Source organism: Notothenia rossii (genome assembly GCF_949606895.1).
Source record: "Notothenia rossii genome assembly, chromosome: 4".
Classification (NCBI taxonomy): Eukaryota; Metazoa; Chordata; class Actinopteri; order Perciformes; family Nototheniidae; genus Notothenia; species Notothenia rossii.
In genome coordinates, this window is record NC_136902.1 from 13,251,329 (window position 1) to 13,263,654 (window position 12,326).

Here is a 12,326-nt window from a genome sequence, read left to right on the forward strand (position 1 = left end):
AACATTTTGGTCTATCTATTCTGACTGAACCGAGAGCGGGACATCGGAGGAGGGGCTTAAGGGAAAACTCAAGTGCGCATGCTCTATAGGCCCACATACGGGTATTTTTGCTCTCGAAAGGCAGGCTATTTTGGCTTATCGCCACTGAGCAACTTTCATAGGAATGAACGAGGTCCCGCTCCAGTTGTCATCCATGATCTCACCAAGAGTTAAAACAATATAGTATCACTATTAAAAACAGTATGATTTAAAAGCTAATTATGTAACATATATTTAAATGAATTTTTGATTAATAACTGTATTATTATCTTTTTCTTTATTAGAATGTATTTATTTAATGTAATTTTGTTTTACTTTATATGTCTACCCCTGATGTGAATTTGTGTGTATACAAAGGATATGATGTTTATACATTTTCTTTAATAAAAAAAGAAAAATCCATGATCTGAGGTTGAACTGCAATCTTCTGTTTATGTGAATACGTCATTTTGTGACATGCGCAGTCCACCCTACCAGCAGCTTTGTTGGGTTGCTACATGCTACTGCTAACTAGCAAGTATTTCCTGCCTGTGACTGGACACAGCTATGGACATCGACGCGTTATTGGAGGCGTTTCAAGGTAATATTTACAGTTATTTAAACAAAGGCTATGTTTTTGTGAATGAATTTCAAATGTGTTGTTATGCCTTGAAAGAATGCCTTAATGCTTGCTAAATACATTACGTGCATTACCGCAATTTAGCTTACTAACAGCGATTAGCGTTGAGAATAAGCACCTAGGGACAATCTGATCTGTCTCTGCATGGCCTAGTTAGTGTAATGTTATTCTCTGCAGGAAATACATTCACTGCTTTCTACACTTTTGACCTATTTATTACCGGACTGATAGATTATGTAAACAGCTAGCTGGGTAGCATCACAAAACACAAGCTAACTTGACCAACTTTTGCAAGAACTTTCCAGTTAGGAAACTCAAATTGGTGTTTCACGTTTATATGATGTTGTGTTTAACTTGCCTCTCCAGCAAATATTCACTAAGTAATTGACACGACAATAATGTGATCATTGTCAGAGTAGAATCAGCATGCCTGAAGTAGCATGCAATGAAATGTGGTTTAACAGCTTTGCAGAATAATTTCCAGAACAAATTCATATCTAATTGTAGAATGGGCTTCTGGCTTGTTTTGAAAAGTTCCACTTTTAGGTTAATGTTAAGTAAAACAATCTTTGGTTCTGTTTAGTTCAGGTAGGTTGATCCGGTCGGTTGATATATTACTAACTTATTAACTATGTTGTTGTTATTTTGCATGTGGGCACTTACAGAATTTGAGAAGAAAGGCAAGAATGAGACCTGTCCTGAACTAGAGCAATTCTTGGGTCATGTTGCCAAGACGGGGCAGCCAATGTGAGTAGTAGTTCACACACAGACATCAGATCTACTGTATGAGAAGCCTGCCTGTTGGACTCATTCTGATTCTTATCAAGCTTTTTGTTTAATTCTTTCCAAAACTTTTCATTTTTTCGGTATGACATGCAGTCTTGCATTTCCAATATTTTTCCAGGATCTCATGGTCGCAGTTCAAAACGTACTTTGTGTTTAAATTGGAAAAAGTCATGGATGATTTCCACGCTTCAACACCGGAACATAGAGCACCACATAATCCCAATGTGGACTATGTTCCCTTCGAAGAGATGAAGACGAGGATCTTAAAAATAGTGGATGGTTACCATGGGTGAGTAAAGCTGATAATAAGCCACTTTACAAACTGCAAGCAACCCTATAGACAAACAGTCAAGATTCATAAATAATGTGTGACCCAGTCTGTTCAGATCAATCCAAGTTGTTTCTCATTCAGCGCTGCCAGGATTTGGCAGTGTTGATGCTGGCTGTAAAACGGCCATGTGTTGCTAATCCTAAAGATATCCCTTGATCACATTTCCAGAATCCCATTCACCATCCAGCGTCTATGTGAACTCCTTATGGACCCCAAGCGCAACTACACAGGAACACACAAGTTTCTCATGGGTTTAGAGAAGGTGAGAAATAAGAGTTTTTTCTAGAGATAAACAATATTCATGCATTTAGTTTGAACTATTTGAAACTTTGAATTAAATTCTAATACACACTATTTTTTTATTTTTTTAATGTTTTGCAGAATGTAATGGTGGTCAGCTGTATGTACCCTGCATCAGAGTAAGTACATCAGCTGTTACACTTGTGCTTCCTTTGCTCTGCTGCCTGCAGTGCTTCTGTAAAGCTGCTTCTGGAGCACATTGACAGCTCCCTTGACTTTGTTGATTCAGTCACAATTATAAAGTGACCATTAACAGCTGGTATTTGTTGTGCCTTTCTACTTCTTTCGAAGGAAAAATGGGGCATCCAGTGTAAACAGAATGAATGGAGTGATGTTTCCTGGTAACTCTTCTCTATATTCAGACAGGTGGGAGCCACATATTTGTCAATGATTGACTTCCATAAATATAAAATATGCCTCATACACCACACCACCATGTGGAAAGTTGAATGAGGCCACAGTAAGGGCGGATATAGCTTGCCTGTCATTTTGGGTTTGACTATTTCTGCTGAATTTGCCATGTTGTAATATGAATTGTGTGAGAAATGATGACTAAAAGGTACTCTAAACTGATCACTTGTTATTGCAGTCGAAATGTAAATGGGCCGGACACACCAACACCGCTCACCAGACCAAAGCTGTCACAGGCGTCCTCACTTTCCTCCAACGGACTCCCAGGCTGTACAATCAGTAAAGAGCCAGAGCCAACCACAGAGGGGGCGGAAGAGCATCTTAGGAGGTGAATGAAAAAAAGTGTTGTACATATGAGTGTGAAGTGTACTAGTAACAACTCACCCTAATCTCTAGAAAGGTGGCCGCAGCCATTTACATTCTGGAGAAAAACCCTATGTATTTCTTTAAACCAATCACAATTAAAACTGGGTGGTGCCAAGCACAGGATGCAGCAAATATATATAGTGGAAAAGAAGGAGGATGTTAGGTTAAAGGGGACCTATCATGCAAAATGCACTTTGTGATGTCTTTTATACATAAATATGTGTCCCCGGTGCGTCGGGGAACTCACACAGCGTCAGAAAATAAAACCCTCTCTTTTTTCCTCCGTATCAAAATCTTTTAAAAACGGGTGTACAACAAGCGGATACAGATTCCAGCCGAACTGACGTCAATTCGGCGGCGGACCCACAGAAAGTTGCTATCAGAAAGAATGCATGACGTGTTTTGGACGTCTTTGTTTACATTAGCAAGCCTCGCTAACACTCAGAGCTAACCTGTAATCTAGAGCACATGTGTTTTAAAAAGAAGGAAATAAAAAAAGAACTCACCTTGGGATTAGTGCTGCGTAGTGCGTACCTGGACTCACTGAACCCATGGCTTGTGTCAAGTTGTGTGAGTAACTAAAGTGAACTTATTGTGAGCTAATTATCAATTGAAAATAAACTCATAATCAACTAAAATTCAAACTCGTCAGGTTTATTGTGCTCCCTTCCAACTTGTGTCTACATTTCTCTACAAAGTACAAATGTAAAAAAAACACTTTTTGCCACTTAGTCTACAAATGACTTATGACAGCAACTACAGTGAACTACTACAAAGTTCAAACATTTATTTCATTTACCAAACTAAAGTAACCAAACAGTCCCTGAGCTGACTGAGCCTGAATCCCTAAAACTTTGCTGAAAGGTAGAGTGTAGAGTAGACTATACGCATTACACTGTTACGGCGCGTTTCCACTACAGCGCGGAGCCCCGTTTAAGAGGGCTGTGACATTACACACCTCCATACAGTATACACTGTAGTGACTACTACTCGACCACGCTGTCCACTATGTCTAAGCCCATCACATCGCTAGCTTCCCTTGACGTCACACAGATCTCGCGAGCAGTTGCGATATTTTGCAAGACATCGTGAGTTCAGTAATGGCCGGCATATCAGAAGCCGACACGATGTTTTTCGTCTTTTCTCAGCGCAAATTTAGATCTATGGAAGGTTTTAGATGGTTTAGAACAAAAAGGAGAATATACGTAAGTGCTCGTTTTTTTGCGAGTCCAAGTACCGGTTCCTGACGTTCCGGTTTTAACCGGGCTTGAACCGAAACCTTTTACAAGTCCAGTACCGGTTCGGCGTAACGGTACGCAGCACTACTTGTGATAAACCTGCAAGAGAAAAAGCATTTGAGCTCCATACTATTTCAGAAATAATCCTTGAGGTGGTTTGAACAGGATGGCGTTTTATCACAACAGAATTTAACTTTATCTCCGGTAGAAATCAGGCATTAGCTCCGCCTCCTTATTTATTTTTTTCAAGCTAAGGACCCAAAATCTGAGTTTCTCTAACAGGGCTTCAAAGGAGGGGTTTGAGCAGTATGAGGCATGGCTACAATGGGTGATCTGTTTGGTGTTTTGAAAAAAAAACTTCACAGACATATTTTATATAGGTATGGCCCTACAATATATATTTAAAATATAGCAGTATAGGTCCACTTTAAATTGTTTATTTGGGATGCAGAAACACTGATGATATCTGTCGAACTCTTACATCCATAATCACATGCTCTCAAGACCCCATCATTAAAAGACTATACAGAATATGAGCTACTTATTGCGTTAAAAGTAAGTATATCATTTCACAAACTGATACCCTGTGTTTCTGTTCTTTCTGCAGTGATTCCTCGCCATCAGCAGGTGGTGTTACAACAAGCAGCGGGATAAAGAACAAACACCCCGAGGAGGAAGAGGACGAGGAGGAGGATTCTGAAGCTGACAAACGTGAGGTCAAGAGACTTAAGTTTGACCAAAAGAAAGAGGATGAAACGGGAAGTGGAGAAAAGGAATCTTCTTGTTGTAAAGAGTCAGAGAGCTCGTCAGAGACACCGGAGTCCACAGAAGACAAAAGAGGAACATCTTGTAAAACACATACTGTTTCAGAGGATGATGGTAAGTGGGAACTTCTCTGAAGGATGAATGAAAACATTATATGGTAGTAGCTTCTTAAATATGTACGTTTCTGGTTTTCCCTATATATATATATGTGTATATATAAACAAAGGAAAGACTAATTATTTATTTATTCCACACATGGCAGTTATTTTAAAACAAAACATGTACACTTTACAAAACATGTACACTTACTCTGTTTTTTTATTTTATTGTTTGTGCATTGTGGAAAGGAGCAGGGAGAAGAACATCTTATTTGACACGCCCCTTCTTAAAAAAAATGAAATAACCATGAAAAAGTAAAATAAAAGCAATATTCTTTCAGTCACAGCTGCTTACAAATACTGAAACTAATTACGCTTTCTTTATACATTTTCTTAAACATAAAAATGTTCTTACTTCAAAGAATTCGTCAAAGAATTCCACTTCTTTACACCAACTACAGAGACACACATCTGCTTTAAAGTAGTGCAAACTGATGCTTAGCATGTCATTTCCTCCTATGATGCTCATCCTTTGAAATTAAAACATATTTTGTATATTTTCTGGCAGTATTCTGTTTTTTGCTTTAGGCATAAGTAAAGCCGTCTGTATTTCTATAAAATCTTTACATTTGAACAGCCTATCATGAAGATGACTGTTGTCCCTTCTTGTCCTCAGAGCCCAGCAGCACACAGACAGGACTTTCTGAAGGGGAAGAAGAATCGTCTGAGAAGGTAAAGGACCCACGTCTGGCAGAGGACAGCACCATGGATCCACCTGAGGCTCCATCAGAGAAGAGTCCAAGCGTCGAGGAGGAAAATACGGAGAGCAGCAGCGATGTAGAAGGTCTACCCGGTGACAAGCAGCTCCCCTCTTCTAGTAGTTCACCTGACTTGCCAGCAGAGGGCAACGCTGACAGTTCAAACATTGCAAAGACTGAAACAGAGCACGAGGAAAATGACTAATTTGAGGCCGCCTGCCAACTGACTTTTTTTTTACACTGTATGATATCACACAAAGGGTATTTACTGTAGCACTGTGGACTTCAGGACCAGGACGGACCTCAGACCCCTCACTGAACGATCTTTTGTCCTTTTCAGTTTCAAATACTCAAGTCTCCACATGGTCGTAAAACTGGAAGGAAAGGATTTCAAGATTATGGAGACGGCTTTTTTCACTGTTGACTAAAACTTTTTCTAACCCTTTATTCATTGATTTTTATATAAGCATTATAATTTAACCTTGATAAATGATGTATAATAATTTCATTACTCTTAAGTCCTTTGGCATGTATTTCCAAAAAAGATACATTTAGCATTTTGAGTTGTGTCTTGGCCTTGGCATAGTTGTTTTGACTAGTTCTGATGAATGTGTATGAACACATGCCATTAAGAATGCGCAGCAACACTTCATAGACGTCAGATTTTTATGTGAAGCACTTGTATTGCTTATTCAAATTTAAATCACACTTGTTTTCATTAACCCCTTGAAGGATGTGAAAATGTCATAGTTTTGCTTTCTCATTTTAAACGGCCAATGTAAACACAAAATATTGCCACTAGTCACCAGTTTAGTCTTATGAATGAATGGTTTGGCTATTTCTGCATCAAAATCTGTCACACAACACAAAGTACTTTTACACTTTCTGTATGTAATACCTTAGTTGTACAAATATCTCTTTTGATAGCTTGGATTTTTACAGGACACATCTGTAAATGGTTTTTTGTAGACTTGTTATACATGTCCACTGCCTTCATAACACTGATAATTGCTGGAAATTGAGTACTTGAGCTTGTATCATAGTATTCGTGGAAAGCAATAAATGCTAAAATTCAAACTGCGGTATGCTTGGTTAATATTAAGGTGTTTTCTTTCTTGACTTGCAAATCCAGTTTTGTTTCATAACTGCAGACCAATGAGGGCCACTGAATTATTTAGATTGACCTTTAGCCACGCTTGAGGTGTTCCCCTTGAAGTCTTCAACCTCTTTAGCTACATGGGCGACTCAACACCCCCAAAAAATCCTCCTGTCCAACACTATGTTCCCGACTACTCACCTGTGAAACTAATCTGTCTTTAGCTGGACTTTGACTGGAATTATGGCAACATATTTTAAAGTTCTGATTGCACACCATACAATAATGACCAACATGCATAATGAGCTTTTTTATATTTAAAGTTATTAAGCTAACATGCCTAATGTACACACATTCATGAATCCCTGAGGTTGAATTATATAATGGTCTCCTGATTTGTCATGTAGCGCCATCTGGTACACAATTAATTTTTTTCCATACTTTGCTTTATGATCAATTAATGTTGGTTGCTTATTGAATAAATGTGTTAATGCTAATACGCTAGGTTGGTTAAAAAGGTAACATTAAACCTGCTTAGATATATATATATAATAATTGTACGTGAGAATAATAATAATCACTTGAAGAATATATCTAGTGACACGTCATATAGCCTTGACACTTATAAGCTATGATTATCACTATCCTGTCGTCAGCAGAGGAAGGTATTAGGCCAGTCCAAGCTCTCGCCTGTCAACAATGGCTACCACTAACAATGACACTCTTATTGTTATGTCAATGCAGGTATTTCCAAATGCCCATTGACTCATTTGCTGACCAACACTGAAATGCTTTCTGGATGTTTCCACCCATCTTCCTAAAACACATAATTACCCTCTTGTTGCCTAGTTGTAATACCCCTCATCAGTGAATTTAGCTACATTTATTATAGGCTTCAGTGAGACTGCAGCAGTCGGGTAAACAGTAATCAGGGTAGCAGAAAATAACATGGCTTATGAAGGTCAAAGCTGTCACGGATAACAAGACTCTTGGCATGTGTGAAACCCGAGTTTACATTAGCGTCTTTAACTTCAAACACCACCAAGTCTTTAGACATACTGTGCAAACATATATTCATAACGTTTGTGTGTTTATACAAAGCTAACAGATGTATTTTCTAGGAAGTAGGGCCACAAAGAAGTCCACTCATGATCTGTCTGTGAACTAAATGATTTGAGCCATTTCTAATCCTTTATAATGTGATCCATAACAGTCCTCCTGACTACAATAACAATTCCACTAGTGTGGACTGTTTATATAATTTTGAAACATTTGAAAACATTTGCTCTAAGTTTGTTGCAACAATTGGTGCGAGAGATAGCTGAGGGCTCCGTGGATGTCGTAATGTAAATTAAAAGTCACCAAGGTCATGTCATGTAAGAAATTATTTCAGTCTTTGAAGAAAATATTTCCTCAATGGGTCGGCGCCTGAGCGAGGACAGTGACCCAGACAAGGAAATCGATGTGGCACAGCCGTTCTTATTATACATCCATGGGCACAGCTGCAAGAATAGTGCAAACATAAATGTGTTATGAGGTGCCAAAGTGGGACTCTTCGTGCACAACTTTAAGGGATTTTTGTAAAAGATAACAAGGAGGCTGCAGATGTCTGTTCTTCAATATTTTAGTAACAATTTATTGAGGAAATGATTGGCAGATAAATCCCATACTGAAAGCTATGCGTTGTTTTATCCGTGCATATTTCTTTATACGATAAATGAATTATATGCTATAACATATAGTGAGAGAAAAAGCTTTTGTAACTTATTTCCTGTCCCTCAAAGTCTATTTATCAACTGAAAAAGGCCTGCCATGGAAAGCTGGCTGAAAAATGCAATCTGCTGACCCCAGACCAAATGGTTGACCGGATATTTGAGCGGGTCGATGAAAATGGAGATGGTGAGTGTTTGTCACAGATTTCTGACAGCTTAAAATGCTTCATGAATGATTCAAAGGGTCTGTGTCAGGCTGCTGTAATGGCTTTGTGGGATGATAATGGTAACGTGTGCCCAGAAAAAAGGAAGTTTTGTGTCATGGCTGTGCAATGGTCGTTGTCTCCATTCCACATTTGTCAACTCAGATGAAGTTGCAGATGGACATGCAGTGTTGTGTTGTATTGCAGTTTCTCTGTATGTAGAAGACAAAAGTTAGCCTGACATTGTACAAAATAACGCTTGTTAAGGGGCAGCCTCTTTATTTTTATTGGTTTCGGTTCAACACTTTGATAATATTAGATTTTGACCATATTTACCCACGGTCTTACACAGCTCTTTATTTGTCTGTAATTAATAGATGCTACAGATATTTTCTTGTGCCATGAAAGTAACATAACGGGGTTCAATAAACATGAATGAAGCCGCCACATGGTGTTTTTACTGATTTAGGATGTTTAGACCAATTCTCAGGATGGTGGTGGTTATGGAGGACGGAACATGACGTAAGTATAAATGCATAAATAAATGTATGAATAAAAACATGAATAAATAAATACGGCAATAAATAGATAAATAAAATAAATGCATAAGTAAATATGGAAAATAATAAATAAATGAATGTACAAATAAATAAATACAAGTTGAGAATAAAACAGAACACACATTTTTATAAATCTTTAATATATTCCTACATTTACGTTCACTTAAATGTATTTATTTCTGTATTCCTGTGTTTATTTAATTTATTTAATTTATTTTATTTATTTTATTATAAGGCTGGTTTTAATGTTTTAGTTTTTCCTTGTAAATATCATTATTGTTTTAAATATTATTATAATTTTTTTAATTATAATTGTATTGCTTTTGTATTTATTTAATTTTTGTATTTATTCATTGTATTTTTTATCATAATTTTTTCATTATAATTACATTTAATGTATTTATATATATATGTTTTTTATTTTGTGTTGTTATTATTTTGTATGTATTTATTTATTATAATTTTTTCTTTCTTTTATTATTGTATCAATATTAATTATTATTTTATTATTTATTGTCTATGTATCGATATCATTTTGTATTTTATTTGTATTTTTGCTTGTCATTTCTTTATTGTCATTATCATTTTTGATTAATTTATTTTATTTCGTATTATTATTATTTTATTTTGTATTAGTTATTTATTTTTAGTTAACATTTTTACCTATTCCTATTGCTCGGATCCAGTCAGCTGACATGGGACCCAGCTGCTGTTTTGTTTAATTCCGAGTCATAGAGAGATATGATAATAATATAGATATATATAATATAGATTTCTCTCGGGCTCTGGTTTAATTTATTCAGGAGGTGCCGCCCCCAACACAAAGTATCGTGTTTTCTCGCGAGAGGATAGGCATATTCCGTGGCTGCTCCTGCTTCAACCATGTAAAGTGACTAGTATATGAGCTATCCAGAAGCATTCCGAAAGTACCTTTATTCAGCATTAAAACGGCCACCTACAGTCAACTTTTTGTAAGTTATATTAATGACGCATTATAAGCTAGCTAACAAGTCTCTTAGCAGTTTTATTGAGTGTTCAAGAAAGACACACCGAATAACTCACCGCTCAAGTGCTCAAATTATGTCATCTGCACTTGAAAGACCAGTCAACACTGACAGCGCTAAGGTAAAGCTAATACCTACACGAAAAACATATATAATTATCTTGGTTTTACATGGGCTGTTTCTATCATAGTTTCCCATCCCATGCACCCGTGTTTATTTGTTGTGCTGCCATTGTGCTTTCACCACACGGTGCAATGCTGCCCCCTGCTGTCCAGCCCGCAGAAGACCGCTGGTCAGTGAGCTATGTCACCGGGGACCTGTTCTCCTGCCCCAGAGACGAGGCTCTGGCCCACTGCATCAGTGAGGACTGCCGCATGGGGGCAGGCATAGCAGTGATGTTCAAGAAGAACTTCAAAGGGGTAGAGGAGCTAAAGGAGCAGAGTGAGTCAGCCCTTTTATTAAAAATTAATCAGGAGTAAAGTGTCCTATTTTTGGGGGCATCGATTTCCAAAGGGATCATTTTGTTCTGCACAGGGAAGCGCCTCTAAAAATACTGGATGCTATTCTACACAGTATCCCACGTCTATTCTGTATCAGTTGATACTGAAGTTGGATCATCATCCCATCACATGACAATATTCTGGATGCATCATTTTGTACACATTTATCCAAAATGCATTCCTCCATGTTTGTTTTCTTTGGTAACTGAAGGATCACCACTAACATTTTAAATCAACATCTGTGACATTTATTTTTGCACAGCATGAATTCGTAATGGCTTCTTCAATAATGCTTTCAGTTTCGGGCTTCAAACAAACATGCCTTGAGTTTGTATTATGAGTTTATTTATACAAACTCAGGCAAATATGCGTTTGTATCGTGTCTTATTTATTCTGATGGGAATATTATCTTTTTATCTCCAAACAGAAAAGCTGACAGGAGAATGCGCTGTTCTAAAAAGAGAGAGTCGTTTCATCTACTATCTGGTAAAGATGTGAAATGAAAATGAAATCTCTCATTTTAACACATATGTTGTACTTCATATTATTACTGATACTTTTCTTTTATGCTATTGAAGATTACAAAGAAAAAGGCCAGCCAAAAGCCCACCTATGACAGCCTGGAACGGAGCCTGGAGCACATGAGGTCACACTGTGAAAGTAACAGTGTAACCAGAATATCAATGCCTCGGTTTGTATAATATTTCAGTCATTTAGAAATACCTAGTCATCCAGGGTTCAAAAGCCACATTTTGCTCGATAAATACTTTATTTTGAATGTGATGCTTTGTGTTGTCTCTCCATTGTTTACAGTATTGGTTGTGGCCTGGATAAACTGCAGTGGAATAAAGTGGCAGAGATACTGGAGCAGGTCTTCAAACCCACAAACATCTCCATCACAGTCTACAGCCTCCCTGAGAGACCAGAGAGCAAAGTGATGAAGGAGAACATGCGCAGATGATTGATTGAAAAGTTAGTTTATTGACATCAAAATGCACTTTTATGTTCTTGTTCCACATGCTGCCATTTTTCAGTGGAAAAATTGTATAGAAAACATGAAAATAAAAGTTTTTTTGCACTTCAAAAGTCAACCCAACTCTAATTTATTTTGCAAAAAATATCAACTATTATCTGTATCTACAGCCAGCCACTTCTACCCAGTTTAACCTATTTGACAAGGTAACGGCTGCTTTCCACACACACAGACTAGACTGCTCACTATATGCAGATAATACTGGCATTTGTTCACCTGTCCCTTCTGCTCACATGGTATTTTCCAACAGGATATTGAGCTTCAAATATCAGGCATCTCTCTATTTGCACATTCATCCACCAGGGCAATTAGGTTGTTGATTGAGCAAACAGTGTATTTGTATTTCTCCGTGGGCGTCGTATAACTTCTAGAGTGCTCATTGTTGCCTCTGCAGATGGACCAAGTATTGATCTGCTTTGGTATTGTTCTTCAAAGCAGCTGGGACACATGGGAGGCACCAGATGTGAGTCAAAAGAAAAAGAGTAGCAGGAAACCCGACACCACAAA

The 12,326-nt window shown here is 37.6% G+C and overlaps 2 protein-coding genes across 2 annotated transcripts in view; both read left to right on the forward strand.

The window, feature by feature from the left end:
- The first annotated feature begins 488 nt into the window (after positions 1 to 488).
- On the forward strand, positions 489 to 6,788 carry LOC307036588 (serine/threonine-protein phosphatase 4 regulatory subunit 2-A-like). Its single transcript, XM_079677040.1, has 9 exons — positions 489 to 619; positions 1,324 to 1,405; positions 1,563 to 1,733; positions 1,944 to 2,037; positions 2,157 to 2,194; positions 2,367 to 2,441; positions 2,665 to 2,814; positions 4,698 to 4,969; positions 5,630 to 6,788. Exons 1-9 carry the CDS (start codon positions 586 to 588, stop codon positions 5,914 to 5,916), a joined length of 1,203 nt encoding a protein of 400 aa, XP_079533166.1. The 5' UTR covers positions 489 to 585; the 3' UTR covers positions 5,917 to 6,788.
- Positions 6,789 to 10,108: 3,320 nt separating this feature from the next.
- The window catches only part of oard1 (O-acyl-ADP-ribose deacylase 1), a 30,870-nt gene continuing 28,652 nt past the window's right edge, over positions 10,109 to 12,326 (forward strand). Inside the window, exons 1-5 of the mRNA XM_079674038.1 lie at positions 10,109 to 10,407; positions 10,562 to 10,727; positions 11,214 to 11,272; positions 11,365 to 11,477; positions 11,600 to 11,758. Coding sequence (XP_079530164.1) covers positions 10,267 to 10,407; positions 10,562 to 10,727; positions 11,214 to 11,272; positions 11,365 to 11,477; positions 11,600 to 11,747 — 627 coding nt within the window. The 5' untranslated portion in view covers positions 10,109 to 10,266 and the 3' untranslated portion in view covers positions 11,748 to 11,758. The remainder of the gene's footprint in view (positions 10,408 to 10,561; positions 10,728 to 11,213; positions 11,273 to 11,364; positions 11,478 to 11,599; positions 11,759 to 12,326) is intronic.

Excerpts from the sequence above, each read along its gene's own strand:
- LOC307036588 (XM_079677040.1), top strand. The coding sequence starts at position 586 with ATGGACATCGACGCGTTATTGGAGGCGTTTCAAG. Across the intron at positions 1,734-1,943 it reads ATAGTGGATGGTTACCATGG|AATCCCATTCACCATCCAGC; the intron begins GTGAGTAAAGCT and ends TCACATTTCCAG. Across the intron at positions 4,970-5,629 it reads TACTGTTTCAGAGGATGATG|AGCCCAGCAGCACACAGACA; the intron begins GTAAGTGGGAAC and ends TCTTGTCCTCAG.